Below are 14731 nucleotides of genomic sequence, written 5' to 3'. Positions count from 1 at the left end.
ACCTTTTTATCAATTACTTATACCTTGAATCAAATATAATATTACTTTAAATTTCAACCTTTTCTTGCTTATAACTTAGTTTCCTGTTTTGCCAAATCTAATTGCTGGAGCTAAAATTTCCAAATCATGCAATTTTTTAACATTCAAACAACTTATAATATTTTTGTAAATAGTCCTTAAATTTGGCCTTGCAAATTCAAAGGGGTAATGGGCACCAGGAAATGTGCTGCACCCAGAATCCTTTGCCACTCATGGGGGCTCCAAGGCAGAGGGGCTGGTTGAGAAACCCTTTTTCTGACTGGAAGACATTTGAACTCCAGAGGCCTCAATCACGAAAGTTATTTGAGGTGATCTTGTTGCTGGTCTTCAAAGTTGTTTGGCTTGAGACCATGCCGAACCCACGGAGGCAAATGCAGTGCCAGATTTTATATAAGCTAAACAAGCTATAGCTTAGGGTCCCGCAAAAAAGTTTAACGGGGGGAAAAACTGGATGTACATTTCCAACATATAAGATTTTGTTGTTGTTTAGTCATTTCCTTAAGAATGGAGAGGTCTGATCTTCCATGGGACTCTCAAGAGTCTCCTCCAGCACCAGAATTCAAAAGCATCCATTCTTCGGCGATCAGCCTTCTTTATGGTCCAGCTCTCACTTCCATACATCACTACTGGGAAAACCATGGCTTTAACTAGACAGACCTTTGTCGGCAAGGTGATGTCTCTGCTTTTTAAGATGCTGTCTAGGTTTGTCATTGCTTTTCTCCCAAGAAGCAGGTGTCTTTTAATTTCGTGGCTGCTGTCACCATCTGCAGTGATCATGGAGCCCAAGAAAGTAAAATCTCTCACTGCCTCCATTTCTTCCCCTTCTATTTGCCAGGAGGTGATGGGCCCAGTGGCCATGATCTTCGTTTTTTTGATGTTGAGCTTCAGACCATATTTTGCGATCTCCTCTTTCACCCTCATTAAAAGGTTCTTCAATTCCTCCTCACTTTCTGCCACCAAGGTTGTGTCATCTGCATATCTGAGGCTGTTGATATTTCTTCCGGCAATCTTAATTCCGGTTTGGGTTTAAACAAATAAAATAAAACCTACATACAGAAACAGTGTTTTGTGTGGTGTGGGCTCCTATTTTGTTATGTGCAAATGGCTTTAGATACCTATTAGGTCCATCAATGACAATATAGCTTATATTCAACACAAAAAACAGCAACCATTTGTTGTTGACAAAGGACAGCTGGACATATCAAGGGCCCCATGACCTTCAGGAGCTTAGGGCCTCATCAAACCTAAATCCGGCCCTGGGCATATGGGAACCTTGGGCCCGGACTCTTGGGCATCATCCATTCCAGGGAGGAAAGAGAAAACCCAGAACGTCATTCTACCATGTGTGATGTCATATTGGCTGCGAGCTGATTGGCCAGACCCCAAAAGGACAGTTTGTGATGTCGCGAGCAATGGGAAGAGCTGGTGGAACCCGTCACGCGCTGCGCCATGTAGGATGTTGTGGCTGCTTCTCCCCATTTTGGCTCTTTCCGCATTGTGGTCCACGCATGCAGAGGATGAGACATGCACGTAAGTGACACCAGAATCATGGAGAGGGGGAGGAGGACTCATCCGTCCATCGCCAGTTAGCGCCAGTGATGTTCTGGGGCCTCCAGGGCAGTCCGCTAGTGAACAAATAACGCCTTTTCCGGGTGCACAACAGAGAGCCAGTGTGGTGTAGATGTTAGAGGGCTGCACTATGGGGGATCGGGGTTCATATACCCCAGGGGTCAGCAAACTTTTTCAGCAGGGGGCCACTCCACTGTCCCTCAGACCTTGTGGGGGGCCGGACTATATTTCTTGGGGAAAAGAAAGAATGAATTCCTAAGCCCCACAAATAACCCAGAGATGCATTTTCAATAAAAGCACACATTCTACTCATGTAAAAACATGCTGATTCCTGGACCATCTGTGGGCCGGATTGAGAAGGCAATTGGGCTGGATCCGGCCCCTGGGGCTCAATTTGCCTAACTATGATTTACCCCCTACTTGGCCATGGAGCTCATTGGGTCATTTTGGGCCACACAGTGTCTCTCAGCCTAACCTACCTCACAGGGTTGTTGTAAGGGGAAGAGCTATATATACACCATCTTGAGCCCCTTGGAGAACAGGTGGGAAATAAATGGAAAAACCCTTTTAATCTGTCCTGCTGACCTGACTATTCTCCTGCTGATGATGGATGCTTCCGATCTGAGCTGGCTGCTCTCTTGATCTGCTCTTGTTTTTAAAACTATTTCTGTGTTTTGACATTGCATGCATTTGGCTTCATTATTGGATTATTATTATTTTTTTTAAAAAAACAATGTTGTTAGTTACTGCTGTGGGTACCCGAGGGGCAGAGAGACAGGGTGGAAATTTGCATAAGCATAAATTAGAATGTAGTTATCCTCAGAATATGCAGTTATTTTAATTGCATTTTTATGCATGAACATTCAAAATGCATTTACAGTTTTGATATCCCGAAGATGCTTTCTATTTATAACCTCAGTGAGAAAGCTTTAAATAATTCAGAATCACATTTCTGTTCCATATAGTTAGTAAAAGGACACCAGAGTCTCTCAGATTGCTCTTGACGGTACCAGTTTGCCTATGCGGAATGGCAAGATACCATCTTTTTGCTGCAAGATTAAAGAAAGGACTACTTCACGCAGTGCATAGTTAAACTATGGAACTCCCTGCCACAAGAGAGGCAGCAATGGCTTTAAAAGAGGATTAGACAATTGGTGGAGGAGAAGAAGGCTATTGATGGCTACTAGCCAGGATGGCAATGTTTCTGAGCCTTCTTCTTCTTTGGCAATCCCTCGTGGCCAAGTAAGATTGTCTTCCATAAACACAGTTTTAACAATGAGTCCATAAGTGACGCGGGTGGCGCTGTGGTCTAAACTTCTCCAAGTCTAACTACATGGAAATGGCGGAAATAACTGGCAGAATCCAAGACCAGGGAGAAGAGTTGGTGGAAGAAGATTGGAGGAAATTTAAAACTTATTTACAGAAACATTGCAAAATTTTTGAATGTTGATGACGTTGAAATGAATTGAAGGGGTTCTAGCAACAAGGTAAAATGTAAGATGGGATTGATAATAGATAAACTAAATTGGATATGAATTTGCTGAACCAATTTTTAAAAAAGGGATACAAAAAAGGGAGGCGTGAGGAAGTCAGGAAAATAAGTTAACTAAAGATGAGTTAAAAAAGAGGGAGTTTTGTTTTTTCTTTATGTGTTCTTCTTTTTTCTTCTTTTTTGTGCTTAATGTTTGTATTTTTGTATTTTGATTTTGTATTTTTCTGTTTTTGTATTCTTTCTGAATTTTTTCACTGATAAAACTTAATAAAATATTAATTACAATTCCCTCTAAACTTCTCCAAGTCTAACAGGGTCCCTGTCATGTGGGGCTGCAGTTCTGATGTAGCCAGTGTGGTGTAGTGGTTAGGAGCGGTAGTCTCGTAATCTGGTGAACCGGGTTCGTGTCTCCGCTCCTCCACATGCAGCTGCTGGGTGACCTTGGGCCAGTCACACTTCTCTGAAGTCTCTCAGCCCCACTCACCTCACAGAGGGTTTGTTGTGGGGGAGGAAGGGAAAGGGGAATGTTAGCCGCTATGAGACTCCTTCGGGTAGTGATAAAGCGGGATATCAAATCCAAACTCTTCTTCTTCTCTTCTTCATCCACTGGAAGGGAGCTCATGAGCCACGATGCCTGCACAGCGTCACCTGCTTCCTCCCACCTGCACCTACAAACCGCGCCTTCCTTGTCTGTCTCCCTGATCTGCTCTCTTCTTCACAGGAGGGTGTGCGGAAGCCGCCCGCTGGCTATGAGCCATGGCAACTCGCTGAGGATCGTGGGCGGCTCCAACGTTTTGCCGGGGACATGGCCGTGGGTCGTCAGCTTCCAGTTCCCGACGAGCCAGGGGCCAAAGCACTTCTGCGCAGGCTCCCTCATCAACGCCCAGTGGGTCCTTTCCTCCGCTCACTGCTTTATGATCCAAAAGTAAGCAAAGCCAAAGTTTTATGAATGTTGGGAAAATGCTGAAATGAAATTATTTGGCTCTGGCTAAAATATTTTAAGAATCTGGTAAAAGGGTTGGTTTCGAGAAATTGATAAAAAAAGATTTAAGTTTTAAACTTTAAGGTTGTTTTTATAAGATAAAATGAGAATAGAGTAAGATAACATAATGATAAAATATTATGAACTATGGAAAGGATTTGCTGGGACAATTACTAATCAAGATACAAGAGATGGGAGGGGGAGGAGGTCAGGGAAAGAAGGTAATGAAATTTGGAGAATTTGAAAAAAATGGTTTTAATTTTTTTCTTTCACTTTTTATGTTTTTATTCTTTTTTCTTTCTTATAATTGTGTTTTTTTCCTGTGTGTATTTTTTTTTAAAAAAATTCTTTTGTCTTAATAAACATCATTTAAAAAAACAAAAAACAAAAGTAAGCAAAGCCAGGCAGACAAACCGCCCCATTTCGACTTTACTCAGCTTCTCCCCATGCCCACATCAGTCAGAATGAAAATTCGCAAGCGTTTTCTGTATGAAGGTTCATCTAATGTTCCGATCTATAGGGATATACCGTATTTTTCGCTCCATAAGACTCACTTTTTTCTCCTAAAATGTAAGGGGAAATGTCTGTGTGTCTTATGGAGCGAATGCGTGGGCCCTGAAGCCGAATTGCCCAGGGGCAAAAAGCAGATCGTGCTTTTTTTTTTTTTTTTTTAGAAAGAGGGAAGGGGGTGTCAAAACGAAGTTGCTGAGCAGCTGATTGGCAAGTGATCAGGAGGGTGATGAACGACGCTAGAGATAAAGGAGGCTGCCTGGGAGGGGGGAGGTAAAAGCCCATGGATCCTCAGGATTTTTGCACTGGGTCACCCCAAATTCACCATCAGATCACATAGCATGTCCATGGCTACAGCCTGCACCAAAAAAATAACGCACCCACTGTTTCATGGGGCCACAATGGCGCAAAAACATGGTTACAAAGCATGGGTCCACATGGATCCTCAGGATTTTTGCATTGGGTCACCCCAAATTCACTGTCAAATCACATGTCTGTGGCCACAGCATGAACCACAAAAATCACACATCCATTGTTTCGTTCAGAATATTTTTTTTGTGTGTTTTCCTCCTCTAAAAACTAGGTGCGTCTTATGGAGTGAAATACGGTACATATCTTGGCAAGGAATTTCCCCGTACACATTAGTTTCACAAAGACAAATGTTTGTTTGAGTATGCCTTTCACTAATACAGGGTACGTCTTTTAAGAGAGGCCCCGTGGAACATGTGTACTCTGTAGCCACGGGGGCCTCGTTTAAAGGACTCACCCCGTATTTGCTCTTGGGGGGGGGTTACACTTTTTTTGTTTGTGCAACTCCTACCAGCCCAAGCCAGCATTGCAGTTTGTTGGGGAGGACAGGGCATCCTGTTGGCTAGATCAATGAGCAGCTGTTATTCCTTTCCTGTTCCAGACCCCAAGTGGTCCCTTTTGGCCCTCCCCCCACTTTCGCTTCATGTTCCTTGGACTCTGACCCCAGGGCCACTTTCTGAACACACCATTCTTTCCATTGTGCTACACACACACACACACACACACACACACACACACACACAACCACACACCAGAGATTTCCCCAAAACATTCAGCCCCTTGGGTGAGTCCTGGAATGCTCTTCAAAGTTCTGTCCTGATCCTGGTGTTGCGTGGTGAGTTCCCGCCCCAGCCCAGTGGAAATAATGACACATGACACAATTATTAAGGTTAATGGGCTAAATAAGGCCACGACCTCATTGGTTACAGGGGATGAGCGGTATTGGCTTAGGCATTGGTCCTAACTGACTATATCCGACTTCAGCCCATCTGCTTGAAGTCCAGGAAGGGTTAACCACCAGTAGGGGGAGTCCTGCTGATGCACATCAACTAGGAACTCTCCCGGGGTCACCAATAGGGGGCGTGCCTTAGGCCCTCACCTCCCTAGGCTTCGGACAAGGCCACACCCCCTGGAATCCTTTATCGGACTACCCTTCAAAATGTGGGGCAGGTGATGGTGCTACCTTACCTCTTCCATCTACAGAACAATACCAATGCCTAACCACCAATACCCAGAAAGTTGTGACGATTTGCTACAAGGTAGGTGAAAACCAGCAGAGACATCACCTTGCCAACAAAGGTCCATATAGTTAAAGCCATGGTTTTCCCAGTAGTGATGTATGGAAGTGAGAGCTGGACCATAAAGAAGGCTGATCACCGAAGAATTGATGCTTTTGAATTATGGCGCTGGAGGAGACTCTTGAGAGTCCCATGGACTGCAAGAAGATCAAACCTCTCCATTCTGAAGGAAATCAGCCCTGAGTGCTCACTGGAAGGACAGGTCCTGAAGCTGAGGCTCCAATCCTTTGGCCACCTCATGAGAAGAGAAGACTCCCTGGAAAAGACCTTGATGTTGGGAAAGATGGAGGGCACAAGGAGAAGGGGACGACAGAGGACGAGATGGTTGGACAGTGTTCTTGAAGCTACCAGCATGAGTCTGACCAAACTGCAGGAGGCAATGGAAGACAGGAGGGCCTGGCGTGCTCTGGTCCAGGGGCTCACGAAGAGTCGGACACGACTAAACGACTAAACAACAACAGGTGAAAACCAAGTGGCTGGTGCCAATTTGCCAAGTGGAAAAATTCCTACCAGGCCCCTCAACGGCGACCAACCAAGGTCCATAGCAAGCTCAAAAAATGAAAACATTATAGGGCGGGAGGGTGGGAAATGCAGGAACAGCTGGTAGGTGGCAAAGAGGGAGCTCCCTTGCCATGTCTTGCCTTAAATAGGGCAGGCCACGCCCCCTGAGCCAGCCGATTGGCTGGCCAGGTGACGACGCGGCCGGGAATCCCCCCAATTGCACAGCGACTGGTTCCAGCCACCGCGCACATGTTGGGGCCATGACGCCCGCAACCCCACCTCCTCCGTAGGGCGAAAGTGGCTTTGCCTAGCCCCAATCATTCATAAATGACTTGGATGAAGGAATTGAAGGGATGCTAATCAGATTTGCACATGACACCAAACTGGGAGGGGCAGCTAATACTACAGAAGATAGAATCAGGATTCAGGATAACTTTAACAAAATGAATTTCAACTGTGCCTTGGCAGATCCACAAATATAGACTGGGGGAACACAGGGCTTGCCAACAGTCTAGGTGGAAAGGTTCTAGGTGTCTTAGTAGACCACAATAGTGTGATGCAGCTGTATCCACAGAAGTCTAGTCTCCAGATCAAATGAAGTAACAGTCCCACTCTGTTCTGCCTTGGTCAGACCACACCTGGAATATGGTGTCCAGTTCTGGGCACCACAATTTAAGAGGGATGTTGACAAGCTGGCAGGTGCGCAGAGGAGGGCAGCCAAGATGGTCAAGGGTCTGGAAACTAAGCCTGATGAGGAACGGTTGAAGGATCTGGGTATTTTTAGCCTGGAAAAGAGGAGACTGAGAGGTGATAGGAGAGCCGTATTCCAATATCTGAAGGGCTACCACACGAAAAACGGAATAAGCTTGTTTTCTGCTGCTTGAGTCAATGGCTTCAAGTTGCAAGAAAGGAGAGTCCGCCTAAATGTCAGGAAAAAAGTTTCTGATGGTAAGAGCTGTTTGACAGCGGAAAAGACTTTCTCAGAAAGTGATGGACTCTCCTTCATTGAAGGTTTTTAAGTAGATGTTGGATGGCCAACAGTCAGGGATACTTTAGCTGTGACTCCTGCATTGCAGAAGAGCTGTCCTAGATGACCCCCGAAGTCCCTTCCAATTCTACAATTCTGTCGTTCTCTGAAATCTCATTCTAAGTCTCCCCTTCTCCCCACCAGGTTTGTAAAAGTTGAGTATTTGAGGGCGCACATTGGCGTCACGCAGCGTTCCAACCCCGGCCCCGATGCCCAGGTCCGCTCCATCAAGAGAGTCGTGGACCACGAACATTTCCGCCACGAGGGGTATATCAACGACATCACCCTGATTGAGCTGGACAAGCCGGTGGTCTGCAACGACTACATCCAGCCCGCTTGTTTGCCGGACGAGAACCTGGAGGTGGATTCCCTGACCCATTGCTACACCTGTGGTTGGGGCATCACACAGATAAAGTGTGAGGACCACCCCCCTCCCCTCCCCACAGAGAGACGTGGTTTGCAGGGGCCTCGCGTGGTCCGTTCTCCATCACCCTGCCAGCCTCAGGTCTTGAGGTAGGGCTGGGAGCCAGCCAGCCACTTGTGATCAGGATGCTTCCCTGCTGGAAGTTTCAGAAGCGAAGGCGAGGAAAGGAAGAGGGATTGAATTGTTGCTTTGGAGACTCTTAAGGATATTAAGCTGAGCGCAGGAATTGGGGGAGGGGGGAATGGCATAACAGAGGGCAGCACTTTTGCAGAAATTGGAGGGACAAGTCCAGGTGTGGGGGAACCTGCAGTCCCCCAAATGTTACTGGACTACAATCCCCATCAGCTTTGGACATTGTTTGGGGCTGGTGGGGCCCAAAAACATCTGGAGGTCCTTGCACCCCCACCCTTGTACTAATCACTTAGTCAATGGATTGTTCCTGTAATAATAATAATAATAATAATAATAATAATAATAATAATAATATATTTATACCCCGATTATCTAGCTGGGTTTCCCCAGCCACTCTGGGTGGCTTCCAACAAAAGGTTAATACGTTAAAACATCAGTCATTAAAAACTTCCCTAAATAGGGCTGCCTTCAGATGTCTTCTAAACGTCAGGTAGTTGTTAATTTCTTTGACATCTGATTGGAGGGTGTTCCACAGGGCAGGTGCCACTACTGAGAAGGCCCTCTGCCTGGTTCCCTGTAGCTTTGCTTCTCGCAGGGAGGGAACCGCCAGAAGGCCCTCGGAGCTGGACCTCAGTGTCCAGGCTGAGTGATCGGGGTGGAAATGCTCCTTCAGGTCTACTAGGCCCAGGCCATTTAGGGCTTTCAAGGTTAGCACCAACACTTTGAATTATGCCCGGAGCCAATGTAGGTCTTTCAAGACCGGTGTTATATAGTCTCGGCGGCCGCTCCCAGTCCCCAGTCTAGCTGCCACATTCTGGATTAGTTGTAGTTTCCAGGTCATCTTCAAAGGTAGCCCCACGTAGAGCATATTGCAGGAGTCCAAGTGGGAGATAACTAGAGCATGCACCACTCTGGCGAGACAGTCTGCGGGCAGGGAGGGTCTCATCCTGCATACCAGATGGAGCTGGTAAACAGCTGCCCTGGACAAATGCACGAAGCTGCCTTGTCTGTTGGCCCAACCAGCCCAGTATCCTCTCTCCTGATATGCAACAGCTGTGCAGCATCTCTTCCACAGCTGCCTCCCATCACCTGCCACAGCCTTCTCCCCAAAAAGCTAAGAGTTCTGTCATGGCATCTTTGAAGGGAAGGACCAGAACTCAACTGTTGAGTGAATTCCTTCCCATGCAGAAGAGACCAGATGCCTGGATTTCTGGTCAAATGCTCAAGCAACTAAACTATAAGCCTTTCCAAGCTTTCTCCCTGGCTCGAGATATTGTGGTCCTGAGCTGTTTAAGGCTTTATAGGTGAAAACCAGCACTTTGAGTTGGGCCCAGAAGCTAATTGGCAGCCAGTGCAGTTGGGTCAGCGCTTATGTTGATATCACAAAGTATCTCTTGGGTAGGTGGAGCAGAGTGACCTTCTCTCACTGAGGAGAGAAACCCTCAGCCCACCTCCGTAAACCCAAATTTTGGGACTGAGGCTCTCACCAGGTCAGGCACTGTCAGTTCTTGATGAGCTTTGCCCAGAAGACCTCTTGCGTTAGAAATTAAGGTCCAGCAGGCAGGTACCAGCTGGGCCTTCTCCCTGCTTTCTGCCCACAGGGCGTGCCCCGTACGCTGACATCATGCAGGAGGCCAGAGTGACCATAATGCCCTCCGACATCTGCAACAGCAGCAAGTGGTATGACGGACAGATCATACAGGAGAACATCTGCGTCATATCTGAGGAAGCAAAGGTGGACCGATGTAAGGTAGGTGCGAGCTAAAGCCCAGCGTCCTCATTCCCCATCATGGTGTTTCTGGTCTTCCGAGCTCCACCCTGGCCTTCTAAACTGAGGTGTCCTGTTCCAAGCCAAGACCTGCTGGGGAGGTCCAGTGGAGGCCAGCGGGAGTGTGAGGAAGATGCCTGCTGTGGAGCAGAGAGTATTTAGACTACACACTGAGCAACCAGGATCAGGAGATAATGGAGGTCTCAAGTTTGGTGCTCTTGATAGTGCAGAGATCTAAGGAGGAACTTGCAAGCTCAGAGCAGGCTCCCTGTTGCAGAAGCTAAGCTCAGGCATGTGGGAAACTGGGAGGAGCCACTCAACAGGGGGAGGAGCCTAAGGTGTGCCCTCCCCCATGCTCCCATTAAAGGTCCTTTGCTCAAGTAAAACGTGCAGGGGTCTGCTGGTGCCTGGCTAACAGATTCGTTCAGAGTAGGGAGTTGGTTTGGGTCTCCAAGATGGATATAGCAGTTCTGCTAGTGCAAAGAGTAACCTTCGATGTTGGAGACTCTCTTCAAAGGAGGCTGGGTGGCCACCTGCAATGATCCTTTAGCTGTGATTTCTGCATCACAGGTAGTTGGACTAGATGACCCTCGGAACCCCTTCCAAGCCCACCTGATTCATTTCCTTCCTGTCAGTGGCAAAATTGTGGCTGGCTGTGCGTTGTCCCGTGTTAGAGTGTTGTTGGGCAAATACCATTGAAAGCGAAGGCCATTGCAGCTGCAGTTCCTGAAAGCAAGGATCTCCGGCCAGGGCTGGCGCATCCCATTTTGCCACCTGAGGCAGAATGGGAAGGTGCTGCCACGCCAGGCCTCCCCTCCAAAAACCTCCTTTAACTGGGTTGTGCAACAGCATTCGCAAAGCGGCGGCACTGGCAGTGGATTCCAGCTATGGGAAGCTAGCCCTTCCCTGGCTCCTCAGGGGTTGTGAATGGCTGAGTCTCCTTGCCCAGGGCCAGCCCATCCATGAGGCAGGCTGCCTCAGCTGGCAGAACCCACAGGAACCGCCACCACCAGATAAGGGAAGAGAAGCAGCAATGGTAGGTGCTAGGTTCTGGCAATATCTCAGAAGACTAGGCATTTTTCCCTTGCTTGCTCAGGAAGGTCAAGGGAAGCCTCCATGTGATCGCAGGAGGCTCTTGAGTGATCTGGCAGGGACCTTGTGTGATGCCACCAGAACCTGGAACCTTTTAAGCTTAAAAATTAATATGCAAAAGTATAAAAGGCACAAGGAGATAGGATAATATTATATTAAGGATTGAATAACAAATAAAGTGAGTAACGCAAAAATAACAAAAATAAGAGTAAAGAATATCGCACACGGGTGGAGGGAAGTACTGGGTTGTGGGGAAGGGAGGTGAAGGGATTAATTGAAATTGTTAAAGATTGGTATGGGATTTAAGAGATTTAAATTTCCATAAAGATTCTATAAGGAAAGCAGAAAGCAGCAAGAATTATCAAGTAAAGGTATTGGAACTGTAAAGGTAAAGGTAAAGGGACCCCTGACCATTAGGTCCAGTCGTGGACAACTCTGGAGCTGCAGCACTCATCTCGCTTTACTGGCCAAGGGAGCCAGCGTACAGCTTCCGCGTCATGTGGCCAGCATGACTAAGCCGCTTCTGGCGAACCAGAGCAGCGCACAGAAATGACGTTTACCTTCCCACCTATTTATCCACTTGCACTCTGACGTGCTTTCGAACTGCTAGGTTGGCAGGAGCAGGGACCGAGCAACGGGAGCTCACCCTGTCCCGGGGATTCAAACCGCCGACCTTCTGATCAGCAAGTCCTAGGCTCTGTAGTTTAACCCACAGCGCCACCCGCGTCCCAGAGATCAGTGTAAATGAAAACATGAGACTTGCGGTTTTGCTATATATGATTTTTATTTAGGAGTTGTCTGTTGTAAAGAATGTATATTATGTGAATAATAATCAAAAAAAGAACCTGCAACCTGCAACCAGGGAACCCATTCAAGCAAGGCTTTGGTGGGGGTATCAAGGGGGGTGGGAATGGACACGCAGTGTGGCACGACCCCTCTTTGCCCCTGGTGGCAAAATGAGACGGGCCGCCTCTGCCCTCGCTCCTCACGCCGCTTCCCTCTTCCCGCTCCAGGGCGACGGGGGGAGCCCCCTCATGTGCAGGCCAGCGAGATCCGAGCGCTTCTGGGTCGTGGGTCTCAACAGCTGGGGCAGAGGCTGCACGGTCGGGAAGGTCCCGGGTGTCTTCACCGCCACCCAGCACTTCTACTACTGGATCCAGAGAATACTGAAGAACCCTCCCGCCTCCGCTCTCGTCCCGCCATTCAAGCCAACACCGCCCCCGACCAAGCCCCCCACCACTGCCTCCACCCTGTTTTCACCCCCAGCCTGGGCAACGGCACCCAATTTAAAGAGACCCACTCATATGTTGGTGAACGGCAAGTATTACGGGTACGGGGGCAAGGCCCGGCCAACGTACTCGTTTGAACGCCCCGGTTATGTTGCAACCACGACCTCCCGGCCTCGTAGCACGTGGGGCTGGTACACGGGCCCCAAGAGGACTTTCCCCCCCTATAAGTTCACTTTCCCCCCCTATAAGCCGACAACTCCCTGGTATCTCACCAGCACAAAGTTCCTGGGCTGGAATGTGCGGCCTAGCATTATTTACAGGCTGCCCAAGCGGAAGCCGCCCACCACGGTGAAACCAACGACCCAGTGGCAGTACCAGCCCTGGACCACCAAGGCGCGACCACAGACCCAGTGGCAGTACACGCGCCGGACCAGGCCCAGTAACTGGGGCAAATAGGCCTTCAACCACACACACAGACCAGAGGTCTTGGCCACAGGTTCAAAGCATAGCTATGGGCCTGACTCTGATCCCATCCGTTGCCATGCTGCTGTCACTCAGAGAGATTGCAGCTGGGCTCCAGCACAAATTGATCCTCAGTTCGCCCTTTTGCAACCGTCTTGGGAAGCAAAAGATGGCAGGAGGTTTCTGGATGATGGCGACTCTGTCTGAGCTCATGAAGACCGGCTGTCAGAGCCAGCCTGAGAATGAATTCCACCCGAGGAACCAGACAAGATCCTCAAAGTATCTGGAAGCTCCTCGACTCACGGCACATTCTTGGTGAGAAGACCCTCTTTCTTCTGTGGGTGGGTCCAGCCCCTTCTCGCTTGTGGGAACTTCTTGTACAAACATGTTAGAAATAAAAGTGGTGCCAGCCTTCTACTGAGCTCGTCCTGGTCATTCCTCTCCGGGCAGTGCATAGTGGGAAGGCAGGGGTAGGTAGGAAAGGGACTTACCCCATGTCAGGTCTTCTTCCATCCATCAAACCCAGGAGTGAGGGACCCTTTGCAGCTCAAGGGCCACACTTCCCTCTGAGCCCCTCCCCAAGGGCCATATGCCAGCAGTGGGCGGGGCCAAAGCAAAAGTGGGCGGGGCAGCAAAATAAGTCCTGCTGTTCCAGAGGGTCAGACTCAAACCAATGGATTCAAATGACAAGAAATGAGATTACGACTAAACACTGGGAAGAGTTTTCTGGCGGCAAGAGCTGTTTGGCCGTGGAATGGACTCCCTTAGAAGGTGGCAGGCTCTATCCCTTCATTGGCGCTTTCTAGGCATTGTTTACCCCCTATGATTTTAGCTGTGTCTATTTTATCTGTAAGCTGCATTGAGTTCCTGTCTTGGAAAAGGGAGGGACATAAATAAATATAATCATAATATCTACTCACTTTTAACGGGCCACTGGAAGGTCACTTTGGATGGAGGAACACACAGATGGTTTCTTTCCCCTGACACAACTCCATTTTTAACAATAACAATAACAATAATAGTTTTATTATTTATACCTCACCCATCTGCCTGGGTTGCACCAGCCATTCCGTTCTTTTGATGGGATAAACTTCGACTCTTCGTTCCATCTCCTTATTGTTTACAAATATACAGTATTTTTATATTCACCCATTTACTGCTCCTTGTTCCTGTTAGGAATCAAGCCTTTATCAGGAGAAACTGGCTACTCTCCAGGCACCCGGCTTGATCTCCGGTTGACCTCCCTGTCTGCATTCCCCGGCAGGATACAGGCTAGGTCGCGATAGGCGATCCTTCTCAGCGTGAGAAGAACACACCCCTCTTTCCTGCCTCCCCGGGCAGGGGAAAGAGATAGACAGAAACGTATTTACATGCCTTTATTTCTGTCTTTGCAGCGTTACAGAAAACACGTCTGCTCTCTTCAAACTCCAACAGCAGAGAGACAAACTCCTCCTGTACTTCCTGTACAGCTCATATTACACTCTGAGCTAATTCCGGTGCTTCGCACTGAATAGACTGTCCCCGTTTCCCACGGAACAGTCCCAACATTCCCATTATGTTTTGCTTTCAAGCTAGCAGCAGCTCACGGCCGCATTGCTTCTATATCGTAACAGTTCCTGCTCTGCTAGTCGTTTTTTTGTACCATCATCATCGTTTATTGCTTGATTGCACTGCATTTACCATACTTTTCTGTGTACAGTGGGTGCTCGGGTTGCGAACGTGATCCGTGCGGGAGGCACATTCGCAACTCGCAACGTTCGCAACCCACAGCGCCGCGTCTGCGCATGCGTGGGTTGCGATTCAGCACTTCTGCACATGCACAAAGCGCGATTTAGTGCTTCTGTGCATGTGTGACCGCCAAAACCTGGAAGTCACCAGTTCTGATACTTTCGGGTTT

The 14731-nt window shown here is 48.2% G+C and overlaps 1 protein-coding gene across 1 annotated transcript; it reads left to right on the top strand.

Annotated features, from left to right (window-relative positions):
• Window positions 1-1449: 1449 nt before the first annotated feature.
• LOC309541344 (acrosin-like) lies at window positions 1450-13251 on the top strand. Its single transcript, XM_082239129.1, has 5 exons — window positions 1450-1569; window positions 3822-4025; window positions 7872-8143; window positions 9885-10033; window positions 12157-13251. Exons 1-5 carry the CDS (start codon window positions 1496-1498, stop codon window positions 12826-12828), a joined length of 1371 nt encoding a protein of 456 aa, XP_082095255.1. The 5' UTR covers window positions 1450-1495; the 3' UTR covers window positions 12829-13251.
• Window positions 13252-14731: the final 1480 nt, after the last annotated feature.

Source organism: Podarcis vaucheri, assembly GCF_965113315.1.
Source record: "Podarcis vaucheri genome assembly, chromosome: 10".
In the NCBI taxonomy this organism is placed as follows: domain Eukaryota; kingdom Metazoa; phylum Chordata; class Lepidosauria; order Squamata; family Lacertidae; genus Podarcis; species Podarcis vaucheri.
The sequence above is the reverse complement of the archived record's forward strand: the minus strand, read 5'-3'. Positions and strand labels throughout refer to the sequence as shown.